The sequence below is a fragment of the Salmo salar genome, chromosome ssa01 (assembly GCF_905237065.1).
Source record: "Salmo salar chromosome ssa01, Ssal_v3.1, whole genome shotgun sequence".
Taxonomy (NCBI): Eukaryota; Metazoa; Chordata; class Actinopteri; order Salmoniformes; family Salmonidae; genus Salmo; species Salmo salar.
In genome coordinates this window covers 167,789,411-167,816,265 of record NC_059442.1, presented here as the reverse complement: position 1 = coordinate 167,816,265, position 26,855 = coordinate 167,789,411, and the positions used below count along the sequence as shown (strand labels likewise).

At 43.0% G+C, this 26,855-nt stretch overlaps 1 protein-coding gene across 1 annotated transcript in view; it reads right to left on the bottom strand.

Annotated features, from left to right (window-relative positions):
- Positions 1-26,855, bottom strand: part of LOC106572087 (phospholipid-transporting ATPase IC) — a 47,396-nt gene that overhangs the window by 16,682 nt on the left and 3,859 nt on the right. The window contains exons 2-8 of the mRNA XM_014145914.2: positions 8,302-8,482; positions 7,195-7,292; positions 3,927-4,040; positions 1,571-1,669; positions 987-1,048; positions 346-418; positions 57-127 (exon numbers count right to left, since the gene is read on the bottom strand). Of these exons, the coding sequence (XP_014001389.1) occupies positions 57-127; positions 346-418; positions 987-1,048; positions 1,571-1,669; positions 3,927-4,040; positions 7,195-7,292; positions 8,302-8,455 (671 nt within the window). The 5' untranslated portion in view covers positions 8,456-8,482. The remainder of the gene's footprint in view (positions 1-56; positions 128-345; positions 419-986; positions 1,049-1,570; positions 1,670-3,926; positions 4,041-7,194; positions 7,293-8,301; positions 8,483-26,855) is intronic.

Below are 26,855 nucleotides of genomic sequence, written 5' to 3'. Positions count from 1 at the left end.
GATGCCATTTGGGACAGGAAGGCCAATACATTTACTTGTATTAGAGAACATCTTACCCATCAAGCTCAGCAGTTTCCACATAACAAAGACTGTTGGGGTTTGAACTGGACAACAACAGAATGTCGGCCTAAAAAACCAAAAAAAAAAAAACAGCAAATGATCAAATAATTTTTTTTTTGAACTGAATTATAAAATGGCTCGTTGGTTTCAATTAAATCAAATGAATAATACATTATGAAATGTAAATTCAGAATCTTCAGAATTGTTCGAAAGTAGTTTATTTATTTATATATATATATATTTTTTTTAAAGGAACCAAGTCGAAGAACAAATAAATGACATTACCGGGATGTGATCATTTTTCTTCAAACGAACCACATCACCGACATGGATATTCATCCACTTAGACTCTTGAAACCTGGGTTTGGAAAAAGTTTCAGTCATTTTTTTCTCTCCAATCTTTGTCATGTTCAAAACATGAAGTTTGTCTTGTTGATGCATAGCACAGACAATACAATAAACAATGTAAGGTATTAAAAAGGTACGCTGTTGCACTATGGAGATCCAGACCCACAGAGACAGAACACAGTGCTGTTCTAGTTTCTATGTTCACACCATAGACTTATATAGACGACTCCTCTTTGCATCTGTCCCATTATGGTGTCAGAGCTTCTTCTTTTACTATTTCTATGAGTCGGTAAACAAACAGAAAAGGTGCATACTGCCACCTGGAGGCTGTTGTTTGAACACGTATAAAGCCAAGGACGGCAATTTATTGCCACCTGCAGTTATAGAATGTTGGCGCATAAGTATAATTCATTGGCTGATCCCTCCTGATGACCTGGATGGAATCATGTGATCCTTCCTTAACCTATAGGAAGTCCCACCCAGTTGACTACTTCAAAGTGGCGAAAGCCCTCAATGGCACTGCAGGGTCAATTCCAAGTACATATCTATCCATGTCTATGGTTCATAGTCCTCATTACCTGCCATCCAGGAGGACATCACACTTCCGGTTGTTGATCTCCTTGTCCATCCTGTGGCGGGCCTGTTAGACAGGGAGGGAAAACACCAGCCAGAGTTCAGCATTAGATTAATGGACCACAGTGAGCTCTTCACAACAAAATGGAGTGTACTGCACATGACAATAAAAAAATTAAAAATAAAAAGGCTTTTCTTTTTCTTAGTTTGCAGGTGGTCCACAAAAAAATTATATAAAAATATATTTTCTCCAAAAATAATAAGTTGGGACAATAATGGAGGTTATAAACAATTGTAAATTACTTTATACAATGAAAAGTGTTGAACAAACATACATCTGTAATAAAAAGGCCTTTAATCTGTAACATTCACTGAGAACATTGATTCTAAATTTGACCGCTAAAATATTTTATATTAAAGAATTCCACGACTCTGCGAGAGCTTTTGACGTTATTTTTTTGGTGCTCCCCCAAAAAAGGAAAAACGTTGGGAACTACTGATCTATAGGACACGCCGTTTCGGGCGCCAAGACTTTGGGAGGAAGGGTGAAGAATTGATGTAGTCAGCGAGAAATGGATGAGTCACTCACCAGATCGTCCACCAGGTCTTTGATGGCTGTGATTCCCAGCACCAGAACTAAAGGCACTAAGGTGGTGTACCAAGGCAACGTGGTGATCTCAGGAATAATCTGGTGAGAGAGGAATAACCACAAGAGTATATTATTCATAATATCACAGTCTGTTACTTTAACATTCAATCTAATGTTTCATCCAATCTGGTGATCCCAGGAAAAATCTCATGAGAGGAGGGAAAAAAAAAAAAAAAAATTGTTAGAAATTAATATCACAGAAACTATTACTTCATCATTCAATCAAACATTGAGTTCAGAGGTTTCAAGGCAGCAGTGATCACAGGAGGAATAATCTGATGATGGGGGAAGAAAGGTGAGTAGAACCATTTGTAGTCTATTGTTCCATCCTGACCTGTGGACCCGGTGCCAGGATGAAGTGACTAAGGGGCCAGTTGAAATCGGTGAGGGGGGGGGGGTTCTTGCATTGGAATTATATTGAGTTCTGCTAATATAAAATCACACTATACCACAATAAAACAAAGTTGAAATGCAGAGACCATTGAGTGCTTTTGAATTCTGTAGCCTGTCTCTGCTGCTCTGCATTAGTACACTGGACAGCTCCCTACAGCTAGGTCGTTTTGGTAATGAATATAGGCTACGAGATCCACACACACACAGCCTTCGGAAAGTACTCAGATCACTTGACTTTTTCCTCATTTTGTTACATTACAACCTCAATCTAAAATGGATTTAATTATTTTTCGCCCCCCCCAATCAAACTAACCACAATATCCCACAATGACAAAGCAAAAAAGAGGTTTTTAGAAATGTATTAAAACAAAAATACCTTATTTACATAAGTATTCAGACACTTTTCTAACTGTGTAGCCTAAATATTCTCCCCTTGCAAACATTTTCAGATAAAAATCTGTGAAAACTCAAATCCATGTTTCTGATAATAATTCACATCAACCTTGATGCATATTTTTCAGATACTGAAATAAATAAAACTTACCATATTATTCCACTCCTTTCCCAGAGACAAAAATAACATTTGGCTGTATCATCGTACTGCAAGAAACACTTATTTCTTCAATAATTGTATTTAATATTCAGCTATATGTGACATGTTGTAGGCCAGTCAGTGTCCAGATTTCAGTCACACGAGTCGTAGCTTCCTTGATGCTCTGGGGAACTTCCTGAGTAAACGATCATTCCATTCTCCCCGAAATCTTATTGTAAGATTCCTCTCAAATGGCAATTGTATTAATTGAGCTTTCCTCAGGTGTAGCATGTTTCTTCAGTGCTGACTGGACACGTTTGTCAAAGTGGAGAATTAGTTCTCGCATGTCGCTGTGGACGCCCTAAAGGCCAGTCCGTGTTACAGTGCAGTAAGCACGGTCGGCATAGCGGAGAGATGCCCAGAGAATTGTTGCAGGATATAAAGTGGGTTCCATTTCTCCTCATTGGAGCCAGAGTGGGCGATTTCAGCCTGCAAAACAACTGGTCAATGACACTAAACTCAACTTTCATCAAATCTGTTTTGCTTAGATGTTTCCCATTTTTCACATGTAGAAGAAAGTCATGGCTCTCTGGGTCAAGGGGCTTCCACCAGTTGGCTGCTGCGTTCGCTGAATCCTTCTGACATTTCACCAATAACAGCATCCAATGTGCTGAACAGTATTTCACACTCAGTCTCTTCTCCTCTGTCCTGCTGGACTACAGTACTGTCGTACTGCTGAAGATATGTACTTGCGTAACATTGCCGTTTGCTTGGAGCTAGTGTGTCACTGCAACTGTGCACAAATGACTTCAAACTTGATGATGTCGCACCTGTTTTCCCCTTTTTATGGGAACCCGAAGGAGTCATACCTAACCACCCTTAATGGCTTTGCATTCCCTCCCTACACACACCGTGGTGTGCTCTGTCCATTGTGCTAACACAGAGCAGATACACATTTTTGAGCCAACGTTTCACTCAATTTTAACTGTTTTTAAAAGATTTTTTAATTTACAGACAAAAGTAAAACTATGGGGGTGAAAGTTTTTACTGAGGGGGCTAAACCCACTTTACCCCCCTCATGGATCCGGGCCCGGGTTTGTGCTGTCCAATAACACTTCATCACTCACTGCTCTGGCCAGGGTCCTGTATGTTATATAACGATGTGTCAGTATTTACATCACATTTTACATTTATGTAAATTCATTTAAAACTGCTCCCAATAAACAAGCCAATCGCACTCCTTCCTTCCATAGTGTAGTATAAGTTGGGATGTCACACATAAGACTCGTATCTACAAGTGGAAGAACCCCCACGTTCTACCACTGAAGATTCTCGTAAATCAGTAAGTTGGATGTAACACAGCAGACTTACCTGTAAGATGAGCAGGGCCAGAAAGTAAAGGTTGGCAACTCGTTTGAACTGCTCGAACAGATTCAGTGGGATGAATGTTAAGGCGTTATATTTGTACGTCTTGATTCCATTCCCCTACAGACAATACAAGGAGGACAAGTACACAAACATGGTCAAAACAAGGCAACAGTAAACATGACATCCCCCCCCCGCCTCTCCAACCCCGACCCCCTCCCTCCAAACCGCCCCGATCCCCTCCCTCCAAACCGCCCCGCCCCCCCTCCCTCCCTCCAACCCGCCCCGCCCCTCCCCTCCAAACCGCCCCGCCCCCTCCCTCCAAACCGCCCCGATCCCCTCCCCTCCAAACCGCCCCGACCCCCTCCCTCCAAACCTCCCCGACCCCCTCCCTCCAAACCTCCCCGACCCCCTCCCCTCCAAACCGCCCCGACCCCCTCCTCCAAACCGCCCCGACCCCCTCCCTCCAAACCATCCCGACCCCCTCCCTCCAAACCGCCCCGACCCCCTCCCTCCAAACCTCCCCGCCCCCTCCCTCCAACCCGCCCCGCCCCCTCCCTCCAAACCGCCCCGCCCCCTCCCCTCCAAACCGCCCCGATCCCCTCCCCTCCAAACCGCCCCGATCCCCTCCCCTCCAAACCGCCCCGACCCCCTCCCTCCAAACCTCCCCGACCCCCTCCCTCCAAACCGCCCCGACCCCCTCCCTCCAAACCGCCCCGACCCCCTCCCTCCAAACCATCCCGACCCCCTCCCCTCCAAACCGCCCCGACCCCCTCCCCTCCAAACCGCCCCGACCCCCTCCCTCCAAAACACCCCGACCCCCAAACCGCCCCAACCCCTCCCTCCAAACCGCCCCGACCCCCTCCCTCCAAACCATCCCGACCCCCTCCCTCCAAACCGCCCCGACCCCCTCCCCTCCAAACCGCCCCGACCCCTCCCCTCCAAACCGCCCCGACCCCCTCCCTCCAAACCGCCCCGACCCCTCCCCTCCAAACCGCCCCGACCCCCTCCCTCCAAACCATCCCGACCCCCTCCCTCCAAACCGAGGATCATTTACATAAACAAACTGCAGCCACAGTATTGAGAGAAGGAGGCAAATGATCCGACAAAACAAATGTGTGTCCACTCCAGTCCCAATTGGCATCCCATTCCCTATATAGTGCGCTACTTTTGACCAGGGCCCATAAGTAGTTTAGTGTATATAGGGGATTAGGGTGCCATTTTTGGATGCAACCCTGCGTCTACAACACCTTGTTGGGGAGTAGGACTCAATGTAAGACTTTTCATATGGACTATTTCATTGGCGTTAACATGATGCTAAAGTAAAGTAATTGTCAGTGACCTTATATGAGTATAGTCTTTAACCAAGGGTACGTAAATAAAACAGCAAGGCTAAGTACCATTAAAAGGATAGGAGTGGTCTTAGGAGTGGCGCGCTTAAAAAGAGACAACTTGTTTTTTATTTTATTTTAATTTACCCAGAGTCAGATTAACTCGTGGATACCATTTATAATGTCTCTGCGTGCGTCAGGATAGCTTTCTGACGATCAAAACTTGGGAGTATGCATGAGAGAGTGGGAACACCAGACTATTCTAAATGGTGACTAATAGAGATTTTTATTTTTATTTTAAATACAAATTTTACACATCAGGATATTATTTTAATGATATAAATCGCAATATTATTTTTTGACAATGTCAAATGCTCTTCCTTCATAGTTTGTTGTCAATCTTTTTAAATAGTGAGCCAACTTGTTTCCAGCATTTTCTCATGGAATGGTGAACTTACTAAATGAAATGAGAGGTTGACTGTGTGATATTAGGTTGCTTCTTGTGTAAATATGTTCCGTCTGGATTTTAAGGATTTGTATGTTATATTATTATTATAATGTATATTATTATGTTAAACAAAATTATTAAAATCCAGACGGAAAATATTTACACAAGAAGCAACCTAATATCACACAGTGAAACTCTCAGTCATTTAGTAAGTTCCCCATTCTGCCATTCTCACTGCCGTTCTCATCCCTCTGCTGCAGACATACGGGTGAGCAATATGTTTGGAACATTGAATCGTAATATCGACTTGCAATACACATCACATCGACACCTACGCATTGTGATGATATCGTAACGTCCCTGGTGACTAACAAGTAAATTCACCCAAAAGAGAAGTAGTTGGATCACCACAGAACAGGTAATAAACGGCTAATCAAATGGCTTTCCGGACTATTTGCATTGTGTCCCACCACCCCCTCACACACCCCCTCCCTGCCAACCTCTCTTTTACGCTGCTGCTACTACTCTGTTTATCATCTATGTATAGTCACTTTAACTACACATTCATGTACATATTACCTCAATAAGCCCGACTAACCGGGGCCCCCGCTCATTGACTCTGTACCGGTACCACCTGTATATAGCCTCGCTACTGTTAATTTATTTCTTTACTTATCTATTGTTTACCTAATACCCATTTTTTACTTTAAAAAAAAATCACACTGTTGGTTAAGGGCTTCTAAGTAAGCATTTCACTCTAAGATCTACACTTGTTGTATTTGGCGCACGTGACAAATAAACTTTGATTTGAGAAACAGAACCAACCACAGACTAACCAGGAGTCCTGTCCTGGTACAGTCTGCCCAGTCACTGATAAATAGCTGGTTATTTTCCACCCCAAAGTCTGTGTATTTTAAGAAGCTTTAAGAACCTGCACTTTGAATATGGTCCAGGCAGTACAGGAAATGGCCAGCCTATGAAACACACGTATCAGCAGAGTGAAGAGGAAGTAAAATGACCTCAACGTCCGTGATGCACTGTATCCGAAACGGCGTCGACAATGACAACATTGGAATGAAAAAAAGTAGTGTTTGAGGAGATCCAAAAGGATGAAATCTGGACGTTAAACAACACCTCGTGTTGGGCTATTGAACTGGTAGATTTTATTTAGCCTGTCCACAATGTAAAACCACCAAAACACATGACAGGGCTGGGTTTCTGCCTCAGTTTCGACCTTTAAAAAGGTTGTGTCGCCCTACCTACAGGCAGGTGTCATTACTCCAACACATCCTGCTGTTGTCAGTAAATATTTAGATAGAAAAAGATGAAGGTTGTGTTCATTAGGCACGAAACAGTCAGCTACTATGTCTGAACTTCTCCAATAAGCAACACTTGTTTTTCCATTGGCCTAATGAACACGACCCATGTCTGAATCAGCAGTTAGGGGTGGAATAATATGATTTATAATGGTGGAACTGGGAAAGATGTGACTTACTGAGTACTTGCTCTTCTTGAGACACAAAAGGTATTTTTTCTGAAACTCTGGCCTGTTACAGAAGGCCCTGTCGTTCGCTTTGACACTCCAACCAGACTCTGGAAACAGACCAACAGACAGTCAGAAACAGACCAACAGACAGTCAGACTCTGGAAACAGACAGTCTGGAAACAGACCAACAGACAGTCAGACTCTGGAAACAGACAGTCTGGAAACAGACCAACAGACAGCCAGACTCTGGAAACAGACAGTCTGGAAACAGACCAACAGACAGCCAGACTCTGGAAACAGACAGTCTGGAAACAGACCAACAGACAGCCAGACTCTGGAAACAGACAGTCTGGAAACAGACCAACAGACAGCCAGACTCTGGAAACAGACCAACAGACAGTCAGACTCTGGAAACAGACCAACAGACAGCCAGACTCTGGAAACAGACCAACAGACAGTCAGACTCTGGAAACAGACAGTCTGGAAACAGACCAACAGACAGTCAGACTCTGGAAACAGACAGTCTGGAAACAGACCAACAGACAGCCAGACTCTGGAAACAGACAGTCTGGAAACAGACCAACAGACAGCCAGACTCTGGAAACAGACCAACAGACAGTCAGACTCTGGAAACAGACCAACAGACAGCCAGACTCTGGAAACAGACAGTCTGGAAACAGACCAACAGACAGTCAGACTCTGGAAACAGACCAACAGACAGCCAGACTCTGGAAACAGACAGTCTGGAAACAGACCAACAGACAGTCAGACTCTGGAAACAGACAGTCTGGAAACAGACCAACAGACAGCCAGACTCTGGAAACAGACAGTCTGGAAACAGACCAACAGACAGCCAGACTCTGGAAACAGACAGTCTGGAAACAGACCAACAGACAGTCAGACTCTGGAAACAGACCAACAGACAGTCAGACTCTGGAAACAGACCAACAGACAGTCAGAGGGAATATGCTTGAATGGTGAAACTGATACATTTCTAAACAAACCAAAAGGTAGCATCACAAGGGTGTGTTCTCAGATTGTCTAATGGAAGAGGTGTGTTTGTGGCTGTGTGTGTACACTGCAGCTCTTCTCTAGTGTCCGCTCCAAGTCCCTCACCGGTGCTCTTGATCTCTTCAGGCTGTGGCCCCCCTGGGGGCCGCTCTTCGTCTGAGCCGGGGTCCAACTCATCATCCGTCTCGTCGTCACTGTACGGCATGACCTCATCGTCAGGGCCCAGTGACCCCTGGGAGTCTGATCGCTCCCGACTCATGGTAATGAGACGTCTGGAGGTCGCTCACTGGGGGGGGGAGAGAATATTTTTTTATCATTGTTTAATTTCCCTTTAACAGTCTTTGCAAAAACAGAAACTAATGTGTTGTCTAATTGTGGAGAGAGAAAGAGAGAGAGAGTATCTAATGTCATATGGATTTGGTCAACGAAGGAGTAGGACAGACCACCAGTGTTATCTAGAAGCACCAGCTGTTGGCCATTTAGCCAATAACAGTCATTGTTAGCCGGCTACTTTGAGTTCATAAATTAACTGCATCTCAGAAACAGCATGCCTCCTGGGCTTTACACACACACACACACACACACACACGACAGTGTCTAGGGTTTACAGAGAATGGTGTGACAAACAAAAAAACATCCAGTCAGCAGCAGTCCTGTGGGTGAAAACAGCTCGTTGATGAGAGGTTGAAGGAGAAAGGCAAGAATCGTGCACGCTAACAGGCGGGCCGCGAACAGGCGGGCCGCGAACAGGAGGGCCGCGAACAGGAGGGCCGCGAACAGGAGGGCCGCGAACAGGCAGATAACAACGCAGTACAACAGTGGTGTGCAGACCGGCATCTCGGAACGCACAACTCATCTGTTGTGCATGAGATCATGGCCCCATCCTGCCTGGTGTCAACGGTACCGGCTGGTGGTGGTGGTGTAATGGTGTAGGGAATGTTTTCAGGGCACACGTTAGGTCCCTTGATACCAATTGAGCAACGTTAACACGCCCCGAAGAATTCAGGATGTTCCGGAGGCCTGACCAGGTACTAGACGGGTGTATCTAATAAGTTAACTCAGGGTTAGCCATTTGGCACCAAGGTCTTCTAACCACTTGGTTTTAGATAAGGAGTTATTTGGCGTTGCCTAGCCTCTGGCTTAAACCAGCAACCTTCCAGCTGCTGGTATGGCTCTCCGACCTCTTTTTCTCAATCCTGGTCGTGGGTAGTTAAAGGGGTACACCTTCTTTTTGTCCTGACACTACAAAGCTGATTCACATTATCAACGTATCAAGCTTTGATGATTTAAATCAGATGTGTAAGGCAAAGGCAAAAAACTACAAATGTGTACCACTCTGTGTCCCAGGACCAGGAAACACTGCTCTGAGCTAGGCTACTACAGAACCAATGACCAGGAAACACTGCTCTGAGCTAGGCTACTACAGAACCAATGACCAGGAAACACTGCTCTGAGCTAGGCTACTACAGAACCAATGACCAGGAAACACTGCTCTGAGCTAGGCTACTACAGAACCAATGACCAGGAAACACTGCTCTGAGCTAGGCTACTACAGAACCAATGACCAGGAAACACTGCTCTGAGCTAGGCTACTACAGAACCAATGACCAGGAAACACTGCTCTGAGCTAGGCTACTACAGAACCAATGACCAGGAAACACTGCTCTGAGCTAGGCTACTACAGAACCAATGACCAGGAAACACTGCTCTGAGCTAGGCTACTACAGAACAAATGACCAGGACCAGGAAACACTGCTCTGAGCTAGGCTACTACAGAACCAATGACCAGGACCAGGAAACACTGCTCTGAGCTAGGCTACTACAGAACCAATGACCAGGAAACACTGCTCTGAGCTAGGCTACTACAGAACCAATGACCAGGAAACACTGCTCTGAGCTAGGCTACTACAGAACCAATGACCAGGAAACACTGCTCTGAGCTAGGCTACTACAGAACCAATGATCAGGAAACACTGCTCTGAGCTAGGCTACTACAGAACCAATGACCAGGAAACACTGCTCTGAGCTAGGCTACTACAGAACCAATGACCAGGAAACACTGCTCTGAGCTAGGCTACTACAGAACCAATGACCAGGAAACACTGCTCTGAGCTAGGCTACTACAGAACCAATGACCAGGACCAGAAAACACTGCTCTGAGCTAGGCTACTACAGAACCAATGACCAGGACCAGGAAACACTGCTCTGAGCTAGGCTACTACAGAACCAATGACCAGGACCAGGAAACACTGCTCTGAGCTAGGCTACTACAGAACCAATGACCAGGACCAGGAAACACTGCTCTGAGCTAGGCTACTACAGAACCAATGACCAGGAAACACTGCTCTGAGCTAGGCTACTACAGAACCAATGACCAGGAAACACTGCTCTGAGCTAGGCTACTACAGAACCAATGACCAGGAAACACTGCTCTGAGCTAGGCTACTACAGAACCAATGACCAGGACCAGGAAACACTGCTCTGAGCTAGGCTACTACAGAACCAATGACCAGGAAACACTGCTCTGAGCTAGGCTACTACAGAACCAATGACCAGGAAACACTGCTCTGAGCTAGGCTACTACAGAACCAATGACCAGGAAACACTGCTCTGAGCTAGGCTACTACAGAACCAATGATCAGGAAACACTGCTCTGAGCTAGGCTACTACAGAACCAATGACCAGGACCAGGAAACACTGCTCTGAGCTAGGCTACTACAGAACCAATGACCAGGAAACACTGCTCTGAGCTAGGCTACTACAGAACCAATGACCAGGAAACACTGCTCTGAGCTAGGCTACTACAGAACCAATGACCAGGAAACACTGCTCTGAGCTAGGCTACTACAGAACCAATGACCAGGAAACACTGCTCTGAGCTAGGCTACTACAGAACCAATGACCAGGAAACACTGCTCTGAGCTAGGCTACTACAGAACCAATGACCAGGACCAGGAAACACTGCTCTGAGCTAGGCTACTACAGAACCAATGACCAGGAAACACTGCTCTGAGCTAGGCTACTACAGAACCAATGACCAGGAAACACTGCTCTGAGCTAGGCTACTACAGAACCAATGACCAGGACCAGGAAACACTGCTCTGAGCTAGGCTACTACAGAACCAATGACCAGGAAACACTGCTCTGAGCTAGGCTACTACAGAACCAATGACCAGGACCAGGAAACACTGCTCTGAGCTAGGCTACTACAGAACCAATGACCAGGAAACACTGCTCTGAGCTAGGCTACTACGGAACCAATGGCCAGGACCAGGAAACACTGCTCTGAGCTAGGCTACTACAGAACCAATGATCAGGAAACACTGCTCTGAGCTAGGCTACTACAGAACCAATGACCAGGACCAGGAAACACTGCTCTGAGCTAGGCTACTACAGAACCAATGACCAGGAAACACTGCTCTGAGCTAGGCTACTACAGAACCAATGGCCAGGACCAGGAAACACTGCTCTGAGCTAGGCTACTACAGAACCAATGACCAGGAAACACTGCTCTGAGCTAGGCTACTACAGAACCAATGACCAGGACCAGGAAACACTGCTCTGAGCTAGGCTACTACAGAACAATGACCAGGAAACACTGCTCTGAGCTAGGCTACTACAGAACCAATGGCCAGGACCAGGAAACACTGCTCTGAGCTAGGCTACTACAGAACCAATGACCAGGACCAGGAAACACTGCTCTGAGCTAGGCTACTACAGAACCAATGACCAGGAAACACTGCTCTGAGCTAGGCTACTACAGAACCAATGACCAGGACCAGGAAACACTGCTCTGAGCTAGGCTACTACAGAACCAATGACCAGGACCAGGAAACACTGCTCTGAGCTAGGCTACTACAGAACCAATGACCAGGAAACACTGCTCTGAGCTAGGCTACTACAGAACCAATGACCAGGAAACACTGCTCTGAGCTAGGCTACTACAGAACCAATGACCAGGAAACACTGCTCTGAGCTAGGCTACTACAGAACCAATGACCAGGAAACACTGCTCTGAGCTAGGCTACTACAGAACCAATGACCAGGAAACACTGCTCTGAGCTAGGCTACTACAGAACCAATGACCAGGAAACACTGCTCTGAGCTAGGCTACTACAGAACAATGACCAGGAAACACTGCTCTGAGCTAGGCTACTACAGAACCAATGACCAGGACCAGAAAACACTGCTCTGAGCTAGGCTACTACAGAACAATGACCAGGACCAGGAAACACTGCTCTGAGCTAGGCTACTACAGAACCAATGATCAGGAAACACTGCTCTGAGCTAGGCTACTACAGAACCAATGACCAGGACCAGGAAACACTGCTCTGAGCTAGGCTACTACAGAACCAATGACCAGGAAACACTGCTCTGAGCTAGGCTACTACAGAACCAATGATCAGGAAACACTGCTCTGAGCTAGGCTACTACAGAACCAATGACCAGGACCAGGAAACACTGCTCTGAGCTAGGCTACTACAGAACCAATGACCAGGACCAGGAAACACTGCTCTGAGCTAGGCTACTACAGAACAATGACCAGGACCAGGAAACACTGCTCTGAGCTAGGCTACTACAGAACCAATGACCAGGAAACACTGCTCTGAGCTAGGCTACTACAGAACCAATGACCAGGAAACACTGCTCTGAGCTAGGCTACTACAGAACCAATGACCAGGAAACACTGCTCTGAGCTAGGCTACTACAGAACCAATGACCAGGACCAGGAAACACTGCTCTGAGCTAGGCTACTACAGAACCAATGACCAGGAAACACTGCTCTGAGCTAGGCTACTACGGAACCAATGGCCAGGAAACACTGCTCTGAGCTAGGCTACTACAGAACCAATGACCAGGACCAGGAAACACTGCTCTGAGCTAGGCTACTACAGAACCAATGACCAGGAAACACTGCTCTGAGCTAGGCTACTACGGAACCAATGGCCAGGAAACACTGCTCTGAGCTAGGCTACTACAGAACAATGACCAGGACCAGGAAACACTGCTCTGAGCTAGGCTACTACAGAACCAATGACCAGGAAACACTGCTCTGAGCTAGGCTACTACAGAACCAATGACCAGGAAACACTGCTCTGAGCTAGGCTACTACAGAACAATGACCAGGAAACACTGCTCTGAGCTAGGCTACTACAGAACCAATGACCAGGAAACACTGCTCTGAGCTAGGCTACTACAGAACCAATGACCAGGAAACACTGCTCTGAGCTAGGCTACTACAGAACCAATGACCAGGAAACACTGCTCTGAGCTAGGCTACTACAGAACCAATGACCAGGAAACACTGCTCTGAGCTAGGCTACTACAGAACCAATGACCAGGAAACACTGCTCTGAGCTAGGCTACTACAGAACCAATGACCAGGAAACACTGCTCTGAGCTAGGCTACTACAGAACCAATGACCAGGAAACACTGCTCTGAGCTAGGCTACTACAGAACCAATGACCAGGAAACACTGCTCTGAGCTAGGCTACTACAGAACCAATGACCAGGAAACACTGCTCTGAGCTAGGCTACTACAGAACCAATGACCAGGAAACACTGCTCTGAGCTAGGCTACTACAGAACCAATGACTAGGACCAGGAAACACTGCTCTGAGCTAGGCTACTACAGAACCAATGCATGGGTGTGGTGCTATGTCTACAATGGTTCAGGCCCAGGACAACACAACAATGGGTATGGAACTGAAGTGGCAGCTGGAAGGCTCCCATGTACCATCTCCTACCATTGTGCTCTTGAGCAAGGCACCTTCATCCCTCACAATTGCTCTCCACCCAGGGGTGCTACACTGCAAGGTGTTGGGAGAAGCAGGAAAACACATTTTTGTTCTAAACAATGGGATAATAAAGTATCGATTGTCTCCATGTTGTTGTCACAAGATGACTCTGCACATCTCTACAACCACGCCTCTATTTCACCACTGTACACATATGGCTTGTATTGTTCTACACTTGCATTACTGTATGCCTACTATTTCATTGTGCTATGTAAACTATCCTGTATCTTCAGAACAAATAAACTCAAGTTCATTTATTTACGATGCCGACTTAACTATTTGACACTGAAAATACTAAAAATGTCTCTCTTACGCTCTCTACTTTCAATCTTTTTAGTGAATGACTTGTTTTATTGGAAAGGTTGTGATATTGGGAAAGACTAATATATCGTGTTATAACATGTTCCCTTTGCCAACAAAATGAGAGAGCTGAAATGAGAGAGCTGAAATGAGAGAGCTGAAATGATACCTTTAAAACTTGAGATGGGTTAAATGGAATATTAACTGAAACCTGGACACTGACTGGCCTACATGTCACATATAGCCGAATATTAAATACAATTATTGCAGAAATAAGTATTTCTTGAAGTACAATGATACAGCCAAATGTTATTGATGTCTCTAGAAAAGGAGTGGAACAATAACAGTAAGATTTATTTCAGTATCTGAAAAATATGCATCAAGGTTGATGTGAATTATTATCAGAAACATGGATTTGAGTTTTCACTGATTTTTAAATCAGATGGGGGTTTTTTGCAAGAGGAGAATATTTAGGCTATATATTTACAGATGTCAGCTAGATGATTGACTAGTTCCTTCTATTATTTAAGATATGTATTTTTGTGAGTACCTATTTATTCTTTATAAACTGGGTGGTTCGAGCCCTAAATGCTGATTGGCTGACAGCTGTGGTATATCAGACCGTATACTACGGGTATGACAAAACATTTATTTTTACTGCTCCAATTACATTAGTAACCAGTTTATAATAGCAATAAGGCACCTCGGGGGTTTGTGGTATATGGCCAATATACCATGGCTAAGGGCTGTATCCAGACACTCCGCGCTGTGTCTTGCGTAAGAACAGCCCTTAGACATGGTATATTGGCCATATACCACAACCCCTAGTTCCTTATTGCTTAAATATATAATGTATTAGCCTTTATCATTTATTTGTCTTCTAGGGCAACAATTTATGACTGAAGAGAAGCTGCAAGCCTAGGCCTATTTGACCCGACAAGTTGACTAAAGCAAATTTCAGAAATTATAAGCAGATAAAATATACAAATTTGTCCCACCCTGTCATACAAGGAGGCTACAGTGTCTTCTTCACACCTCCACCTGTCTGGCCAGTTGCTTCTCGCCACTATCCAGGCCAAGTACCCCACCTCCTCTGAAGTGTCTGGCTGTGTAGTTCCGCGTCAGACTTCTCCATACAATGACTAGGCCACGTCGCCCTGCTTTTCCATCTTCACAAACAGACTTAGTTTACTTTCCTGCTTGTGACGTACAACTTGACATATTGAGTTCTCTGGCGCAGCTAGCTAGCCGGATATCGAATGGTGTCGTGCGTTCTAAATGAGTTTATTGTTTACGTTCCAAAAAAGGTCTATAGGTGCATCTGTGATGGCCAATACAGCACAGCTTGGAACGCTACACGTCCAATCAGCATCCAGGATCCATAGTTAGTTCTTAACGTCCTGTTACAACTAGTCTTCTGTTAGTTCTTAATGTCCTGTTATATTATAACTAGTCTTCTGTTATATTATAACTAGTCTTCTGTTAGTTCTTAATGTCCTGTTATATTATAACTAGTCTTCTGTTAGTTCTTAATGTCCTGTTATATTATAACTAGTCTTCTGTTAGTTCTTAATGTCCTGTTATATTATAACTAGTCTCCTGTTAGTTCTTAATGTCCTGTTATATTATAACTAGTCTTCTGTTAGTTCTTAATGTCCTGTTATATTACAACTAGTCTTCTGTTAGTTCTTAATGTCCTGTTATATTATAACTAGTCTCCTGTTAGTTCTTAATGTCCTGTTATATTATAACTAGTCTTCTGTTAGTTCTTAATGTCCTGTTATATTATAACTAGTCTTCTGTTAGTTCTTAATGTCCTGTTATATTATAACTAGTCTTCTGTTAGTTCTTAAATGTCCTGTTATATTATATTATAACTAGTCTTCTGTTAGTTCTTAATGTCCTGTTATATTATATTATAACTAGTCTTCTGTTAGTTCTTAATGTCCTGTTATATTATATTATAACTAGTCTTCTGTTAGTTCTTAATGTCCTGTTATATTATATTATAACTAGTCTTCTGTTAGTTCTTAATGTCCTGTTATATTATATTATAACTAGTCTTCTGTTAGTTCTTAATGTCCTGTTATATTATAACTAGTCTTCTGTTAGTTCTTAATGTCCTGTTATGTTATATTATAACTAGTCTTCTGTTAGTTCTTAATGTCCTGTTATATTATAACTAGTCTTCTGTTAGTTCTTAATGTCCTGTTATATTATATTATAACTAGTCTTCTGTTAGTTCTTAATGTCCTGTTATATTATATTATAACTAGTCTTCTGTTAGTTCTTAATGTCCTGTTATATTATAACTAGTCTTCTGTTAGTTCTTAATGTCCTGTTATATTATAACTAGTCTTCTGTTAGTTCTTAATGTCCTGTTATATTATATTATAACTAGTCTTCTGTTAGTTCTTAATGTCCTGTTATATTATAACTAGTCTTCTGTTAGTTCTTAATGTCCTGTTACATTATAACTAGTCTTCTGTTAGTTCTTAATGTCCTGTTATGTTATATTATAACTAGTCTTCTGTTAGTTCTTAATGTCCTGTTATATTATAACTAGTCTTCTGTTAGTTCTTAATGTCCTGTTATATTATAACTAGTCTTCTGTTAGTTCTTAATGTCCTGTTATATTATATTATAACTAGTCTTCTGTTAGTTCTTAATGTCCTGTTATATTATATTATAACTAGTCTTCTGTTAGTTCTTAATGTCCTGTTATATTATAACTAGTCTTCTGTTAGTTCTTAATGTCCTGTTACATTATAACTAGTCTTCTGTTAGTTCTTAATGTCCTGTTATGTTATATTATAACTAGTCTTCTGTTAGTTCTTAATGTCCTGTTATATTATAACTAGTCTTCTGTTAGTTCTTAATGTCCTGTTACATTATAACTAGTCTTCTGTTAGTTCTTAATGTCCTGTTATGTTATATTATAACTAGTCTCCTGTTAGTTCTTAAATGGTTAAAAGGTCTGCAGCTACTCAGCGTTCACTTGTAAGCTTCTTGGCACCAAGATATTTTAGCCTCTAGACAAGGAGTTAATGATTGATGAGCATTTTGGGCCATTTAGTAATTACCAAAAGCAGTGAAAATAGGCTAACCCCACACTAGGGCTGTGTACCCGATCAGATCAAAGACTCATTTAAAAAAAAACGTATGAGACAATTATTTGCAGCTGTCTCGAATTGTAAAAAAATATATAATATAAAAAAATAAACCCAGATTTTTTCCACGAACCCATTAGAAAAACATTCACTACACAAGTCTGCTCAAAATCCGCTAACTCGATGATCAGAATCATCACAAACTGGTCCATTTTGACTAGGAGGATAATTCACCTCACCAGATAAAGACTATGGCCATCCTCTGATTTGAGAGAAAACAAGTTCCTGAATAGAAAAACAACCCAGAATGCTTGTGGAGAAGAGCCATTTTTTTTTTTTTACCTTTATTTAACTAGGCAAGTCAGTTATGAACAAATTATTATTCTCATTGAGCAACATATCCTAGGCCTTGTAACGTGACTGATGTAGTGTAGGCTAACAACTGTATTAAGGGTGTGTCCATCACATTATAAACGCATGACAAATGTAAGGTGACATCCAAGTGTTTAACTTGGTGAATTGACCTTGTGTACAGTACTGTGATAACATCATGAGCGTCGTGATCCAGTTTGTTTGCCTCAGACTTTAAAGTCTATATGCATACCTTTGACAAGCAAATATATGCAGTACAGGACTTAACATTACTCAGAAGAGACAATTACCTCAGGCCTCAAATCAAAAGGCCTCATGTAATGGGCATCATATAGATTTTTTATTTATTTTGTAATACTAGGAATCAGCTCGAGGGCCCCCTCCAGTCTCCGCTCAAATGGGAACAATCAAGACCGAGGAAGATAATTCTTCTTCTAGACCCACTGACACAAATTCCCTGAAATTCACTGATTAATGACTGGAATCGATTATAATTTTATTTTTGTTTAACCTTTATTTAACTACGGGGTGGTTTCCTGGACACAGATTAAACATAGTCTTGGATAAAAAAAAAAAAAAAAAGGCATGTTCAAATGAAGATCTTCCGTTGAAATTGCTTTTTAGTCCAGGAGTTTATCTGTATCAGGGAAAAACAGTCCCCAGATTAACATGAAATGTGGATGGTATCCATTCCAGCACCCCCAACACAGTCACCGTCCTCCTCCTCTGAAAATGGCACTCCAGTCTCCTTTTCACCTCCTTTAAAACACCCAATTTACTTAACAAAAGGCACTTCTCAATGGAAGGTCAAGGGATGTCATGACATAGCACAAGTGGGTTGGGCTTTCCTCTTTCGTCCTCTATTGTTCCTCAAGCAAGGGGGTTGGCCAACGACATCACAAAGTCCCATCAGACCAATTCTCTACTCCTGAACGTTTTGCAGTCGTGTCTAAAATAAAACACTATTTTGCTCAAAACATATATTTTCTTTAGCCTTTGCTGGGTGTACTTTACTGCATTTATACTTGGGATATCACCTTTCAACAGAAAAAAAATCACTAGAGGTAGTCTTTAGGCGTTGCAGGGTCTGGAGGTCTCAGAAGTCGACCAACAGGTTTTAGTGTCTGGCCCGAGGCACTGCCATAGATGGGTTAAAATCACATTTTAAAAGGTCACATACACATGGTTAGCAGACGTTAATGCGAGTGTAGCGAAATGCTTCTGCTTCTAGTTCCCAACAGTGCAGTAATATCTAACAGGTTTTTATTTTTTATTTCACCTTTATTTAACCAGGTAGGCAAGTTGAGAACAAGTTCTCATTTACAACTGCGACCTGGCCAAGATAAAGCACAGCAGTTCGACACAAACAACACAGAGTTACACATCGAATAAACAAACATACAGTAAATAATACAGTAGAAAAGTCTATACACAGTGTTTGCAAATGTAGTAAGATTAGCGAGGTAAGGTAATAAATAGGCCATAGTGGCTAAATAATGCTATGTTACAGCCTTATTCAAAAATGTATTCAATTGTCCCCCCCCTCAAATCTACACACAATACCCCATAATGACAAAGCAAAGGCAGGTGTTTAGAAATGTTGATGAAAAAATGAAATGGGAAAATGACATTTACATAAGTATTCAGACCTTTTACTCAGTACTTTGTTGAAGCACCTTTGGCAGCGATTTACAACTTCAAGTCTTCTTGGGTATGACGCTACAAGCTTGGCACACCTGTATTTGGGGAGTTTCTCCCATTCTTCTCTGCAGATCCTCTCAAGCTCTGTCAAGTTAGATGGGGAGTGTTGCTGCATAGCCATTTTCAGGTCTCTCCAGAGATGTTTGATCGGATTCAAGTCCGGGCTCTGTCTGGGCCACTCAAGGACATTCAGAGACTTGTCCCGAAGCCACTCCTGCGTTGTCTTGGCTGAGTGCTTAGGGTCGTTGTCCTGTTGGAAGGTGAACCTTCACCCCAATCTGAGGTCCTGAGCGCTCTGGAGCAGGTTTTCATCAAGGATCTCTCTGTACTTTGCTCCGTTCATCTTTCCCTTGATCCTGACTAGTCTCCCAGTCCCTGCCGCTGAAAAACATCCCCACAACATGATTCTGCCACCACCATGCTTCACCGTAGGGAGTGTGTCAGGTTCCTCCAGACGGGACACTTGGCATTCAGGCCAAAGAGTTCAATCTTGGTTTCATCAGACCAGAGAATCTTATTTCTCATTGTCAGAGTCCTTTAGGTGCCTTTTGGCAAAATCCAAGTAGGCTGTCATGTGCCTTTTACTGAGGAGTGGCTTCCATCTGGCCACTCTACCATAAAGGCCTGATTGCTGGAGTGCTGCGGAGATGGTTGTCCTTCTGGAAGATTCTCCCATCTTCACAGAGGAACTCTGGAGCTCTGTCAAAGTGACCATTGGGTTCTTGGTCACCTCCCTGACCAAGGTCCTTCTCCCCCGATTTCTCAGTTTGGCTGGGCAGCCAGCTCTAGGAAGAGTCTTAGTGGTTCCAAACTTATTCCATTTAAGAATGATAGAGGCCACTGTGTTCTTGGGGACCTTCAATGCTGCAGAAATTGTTTTTTACCCTTCCCTAGATCTGTGCCTCGACACAATCCTGTCTCGGAGCTCTACGGACAATTCAGTTTATTTAACTAGCCCCAGTGATGTACTAGGCCGTACGCACTACCCTTTGTAGTGCCTCGCGGTCAGAGGCCGAGTAATTGCTGTACCAGGCAGTGATGTAACCAGTCAGGATGCTCTCGATGTTGCAGCTGTAGAACCTTTTGAGGATCTCAGGACCCATGCCAAATCTTTTTAGTTTCCTGAGGGGGAATAGGCTTTGTCGTGCCCTCTTCACGACTGTCTTGGTGTGTTTGGACCATTCTAGTTTGTTGTTGATGTGGACACCAAGGAACTTGAAGCTCTCAACCTGCTCCACTACAGCCCCATCGATGAGAATGGGGTCATGCTCGGTCCTCCTTTTCCTGTAGTCCACAATCATCTCCTTAGTCTTGGTTACGTTGAGGGATAGGTTGTTATTCTGGCACCACCAACCATGTCCAATCAATAGAATTTACCACCGGTAAATTGTTGTAGAAGCATCTCAAGGATGATCAATGGAAACAGGATGCACCTGAGCTCAATTAAGAATCTCATAGCAAAGGGTCTGAATAGTTATGTAAATAAGGTATCTGTTTTTTATACATTTGCAAACATTTCCAAAAACTGTTTTCGCTTCGTCATTATGGGGTATTGTGTTTAAATTGCTGAGGAAATTGTTTTATGTAATCCATTTTAGAATAAGGCTGTAACGTAACAAAATGTGGAAAAAGTCAAGGGGTCTGAATACTTTCCAAATGCACTGTATTGTAGAGACAAGTGCTCATTATGCAAATGTATTGATGTTTTCAATAAACAACTGGAGACTAAATATTGTTTACATGTTGTCAACAACCTAAGCCAACCACGGTCTGTTCTGGCCCATAGTTGGGCACGAGTTGGTTTTGTTGCTAACCAACCAACCCATCGATAGCAACAACACGGAAGAGGGGAAAGAGGGACAACAGGCTTTCAGAACACCTTTCAAAACGAACCAAACACACACCTGCCTGGCTTGTAACCTGAGACAAGGAATTCACAAAGGCTTTCCACCCCATCTCAATATTTATTACAGCCTGACCGTCCTTCTCCTAACGGCCAATGCTCCCCTGAGGTGAAGAGGGGTGTGGCGAGGGGTGTGGCGAGGCTGGGGGGAGAAATAGACTAACGTTTTTAGCCAATGACTGATCACAAAATCAGCTGTTAACTAGGCTGACCCTAATAACAAACACACTGCTCTCTACCTACCAACTGACCCTAAATCAGCTGTTAACTAGGCTGACCCTAATAACAAACACACTGCTCTCTACCTACCAACTGACCCTAAATCAGCTGTTAACTAGGCTGACCCTAATAACAAACACACTGCTCTCTACCTACCAACTGACCCTAAATCAGCTGTTAACTAGGCTGACCCTAATAAGAAACACACTGCTCTCTACCTACCAACTGACCCTAAATCAGCTGTTAACTAGGCTGACCCTAATAAGAAACACACTGCTCTCTACCTACCAACTGACCCTAAATCAGCTGTTAACTAGGCTGACCCTAATAAGAAACACACTGCTCTCTACCTACCAACTGACCCTAAATCAGCTGTTAACTAGGCTGACCCTAATAAGAAACACACTGCTCTCTACCTACCAACTGACCCTAAATCAGCTGTTAACTAGGCTGACCCTAATAAGAAACACACTGCTCTCTACCTACCAACTGACCCTAAATCAGCTGTTAACTAGGCTGACCCTAATAACAAACACACTGCTCTCTACCTACCAACTGACCCTAAATCAGCTGTTAACTAGGCTGACCCTAATAAGAAACACACTGCTCTCTACCTACCAACTGACCCTAAATCAGCTGTTAACTAGGCTGACCCTAATAACAAACACACTGCTCTCTACCTACCAACTGACCCTAAATCAGCTGTTAACTAGGCTGACCCTAATAAGAAACACACTGCTCTCTACCTACCAACTGACCCTAAATCAGCTTATCCACTGCTGGGAGACTCACAGCAGGCTCCCCATCAGGTTAATATTATTAACTACTGTAACAGTTAATGACTGTCTGGCTCAACGGGGGGGGAGAATCAGATCATATATATTTGAGAAGCATACGGAAGAGTGACTTGTGCCACCTTGGATGTTCTAATGGAAATTCCAAAAAGAAGAGGATGCAAATGATAGATGAGCCATGTTTACAGTTTGATGCAAAGTCATTCTAGTTCCATCTAGCATATGATCATATAACTACAACAACAAAAAAACACCTGACTTTGCAATGGCTAATTGGGGATCACAATAAAATACTACTACCCACACTATGACAATAGAAAGTGGCTTGGTATAAGTCTGACAGCTGCAGTACACACCAGGATATCAAAAGGCGGCAATAAGGAAAACAGAGTGAATAAGGAAGAGACGAACTCACAACATTTGCCTTTCAAGTCAGGGATTCAAAAGTCTCCCTTTTCAAGGAGCATTTATTTCCATAAGGAGCAGCTCCTACACATCACTGCCTGAGGACCGAGGCCCGAGGCCCGAGAGGCATCTACAATGGTGGTTGAGGACACTCAATTTACATAGTTTAGAATACTTCATATCCCAAATGGCACCCTATTCCCTATATAGTGCACTACTTTTAACCAGAGCTCTATAAAAATCAATTACAGTAAGAGTATAGAAGAGGAAGAAGTACGTACACTGACATCAGAAGACAAGAGGGACGCGGTGAAACAAGAGGGACGCGGTGAAACAAGAGGGACGGGGTGAAACAAGAGGGACGCGGTGAAACAAGAGGGACGCGGTGAAACAAGAGGGACGCGGTGAAACAAGAGGGACGCGGTGAAACAAGAGGGACGCGGTGAAACAAGAGGGACGCGGTGAAACAAGAGGGACGGTTATAAGGTTGCCGTTAACACAAAGTTACACATAAATACGCATCTCTGTCACCTCGTCATCATCAGGGTTTGGACCAGTGAGTGTGTTTTAAAACAGGTCTGCTCCTATTCCTGTCAACCCTACATCCCACTGCCGGGGCGGCATTCACAAAGTCAACCAACCCATGTGGAACACATTCAGGAAGTGCATCGACTCTCAGGCAGCAAATGATATTGTCAGTGTTCAAACAGGGTCAATCCATCACAGGTAACATCATCCCCGTTTATCAGAGGAACATTAATCCGTGTTGAACATAGACCTACGGGGTGGTGATGCCTGAAACTGGACCGTGAGTCACAGGGGAACAAGGTGGAGACACATGGCAGACAGACGGTCAGTTGAGCTACATCAGGGTTCCCCAATAAAACGGACAAAATTATTTTATTTGCACACACCCCCCAAGCTCTGAAGCAAAAAAAAAATATATATATATATATATATATTTTAATTTTGGATATCTGTTCCCAAATATTCCCACGCATAATTAGAGAGGCATATGTGATCATATCCCAATGTTATAAAGGTTTTAAATGATTCCGTCAAAAACTGTATCGCTTTGGGATTCTTGTGGTCAATTTGCAGTGTACAAATGATATATAACTATGTAAAGCCCCCTGACCATCCTATCACATGATATATAACTATGTAAAGCCCCCTGACCATCCTATCACATGATATATAACTATGTAAAGCCCCCCTGACCATCCTATCACATGATATATAACTATGTAAAGCCCCCTGACCATCCTATCACATGATATATAACTATGTAAAGCCCCCTGACCATCCTATCACATGATTTATAACTATGTAAAGCCCCCTGACCATCCTATCACATGATTTATAACTATGTAAAGCCCCCTGACCATCCTATCACATGATTTATAACTATGTAAAGCCCCCTGACCATCCTATCACATGATATATAACTATGTAAAGCCCCCTGACCATCCTATCACATGATATATAACTATGTAAAGCCCCCTGACCATCCTATCACATGATATATAACTATGTAAAGCCCCCTGACCATCCTATCACATGATATATAACTATGTAAAGCCCCCTGACCATCCTATCACATGATATATAACTATGTAAAGCCCCCTGACCATCCTATCACATGATTTATAACTATGTAAAGCCCCCTGACCATCCTATCACATGATATATAACTATGTAAAGCCCCCCTGACCATCCTATCACATGATTTATAACTATGTAAAGCCCCTGACCATCCTATCACATGATATATAACTATGTAAAGCCCCCTGACCATCCTATCACATGATTTATAACTATGTAAAGCCCCCTGACCATCCTATCACATGATTTATAACTATGTAAAGCCCCCCCTGACCATCCTATCACATGATTTATAACTATGTAAAGCCCCCCTGACCATCCTATCACATGATATATAACTATGTAAAGCCCCCTGACCATCCTATCACATGATTTATAACTATGTAAAGCCCCCCTGACCATCCTATCACATGATATATAACTATGTAAAGCCCCCCTGACCATCCTATCACATGATTTATAACTATGTAAAGCCCCCCTGACCATCCTATCACATGATTTATAACTATGTAAAGCCCCCCTGACCATCCTATCACATGATATATAACTATGTAAAGCCCCCTGACCATCCTATCACATGATATATAACTATGTAAAGCCCCCCTGACCATCCTATCACATGATATATAACTATGTAAAGCCCCCTGACCATCCTATCACATGATATATAACTATGTAAAGCCCCCTGACCATCCTATCACATGATATATAACTATGTAAAGCCCCCTGACCATCCTATCACATGATATATAACTATGTAAAGCCCCCTGACCATCCTATCACATGATATATAACTATGTAAAGCCCCCTGACCATCCTATCACATGATATATAACTATGTAAAGCCCCCTGACCATCCTATCACATGATATATAACTATGTAAAGCCCCTGACCATCCTATCACATGATATATAACTATGTAAAGCCCCCTGACCATCCTATCACATGATATATAACTATGTAAAGCCCCCTGACCATCCTATCACATGATTTATAACTATGTAAAGCCCCCTGACCATCCTATCACATGATATATAACTATGTAAAGCCCCCCTGACCATCCTATCACATGATATATAACTATGTAAAGCCCCCTGACCATCCTATCACATGATATATAACTATGTAAAGCCCCCTGACCATCCTATCACATGATTTATAACTATGTAAAGCCCCCTGACCATCCTATCACATGATTTATAACTATGTAAAGCCCCCTGACCATCCTATCACATGATTTATAACTATGTAAAGCCCCCTGACCATCCTATCACATGATTTATAACTATGTAAAGCCCCCTGACCATCCTATCACATGATATATAACTATGTAAAGCCCCCTGACCATCCTATCACATGATATATAACTATGTAAAGCCCCCCTGACCATCCTATCACATGATTTATAACTATGTAAAGCCCCCTGACCATCCTATCACATGATATATAACTATGTAAAGCCCCCTGACCATCCTATCACATGATATATAACTATGTAAAGCCCCCTGACCATCCTATCACATGATTTATAACTATGTAAAGCCCCCTGACCATCCTATCACATGATATATAACTATGTAAAGCCCCCTGACCATCCTATCACATGATATATAACTATGTAAAGCCCCCTGACCATCCTATCACATGATATATAACTATGTAAAGCCCCCTGACCATCCTATCACATGATATATAACTATGTAAAGCCCCCTGACCATCCTATCACATGATATATAACTATGTAAAGCCCCCCTGACCATCCTATCACATGATATATAACTATGTAAAGCCCCCCTGACCATCCTATCACATGATTTATAACTATGTAAAGCCCCCTGACCATCCTATCACATGATTTATAACTATGTAAAGCCCCCTGACCATCCTATCACATGATATATAACTATGTAAAGCCCCCTGACCATCCTATCACATGATTTATAACTATGTAAAGCCCCCCTGACCATCCTATCACATGATTTATAACTATGTAAAGCCCCCTGACCATCCTATCACATGATATATAACTATGTAAAGCCCCCTGACCATCCTATCACATGATATATAACTATGTAAAGCCCCCCTGACCATCCTATCACATGATATATAACTATGTAAAGCCCCCTGACCATCCTATCACATGATATATAACTATGTAAAGCCCCCTGACCATCCTATCACATGATTTATAACTATGTAAAGCCCCCTGACCATCCTATCACATGATATATAACTATGTAAAGCCCCCTGACCATCCTATCACATGATATATAACTATGTAAAGCCCCCTGACCATCCTATCACATGATTTATAACTATGTAAAGCCCCCTGACCATCCTATCACATGATTTATAACTATGTAAAGCCCCCTGACCATCCTATCACATGATATATAACTATGTAAAGCCCCCTGACCATCCTATCACATGATTTATAACTATGTAAAGCC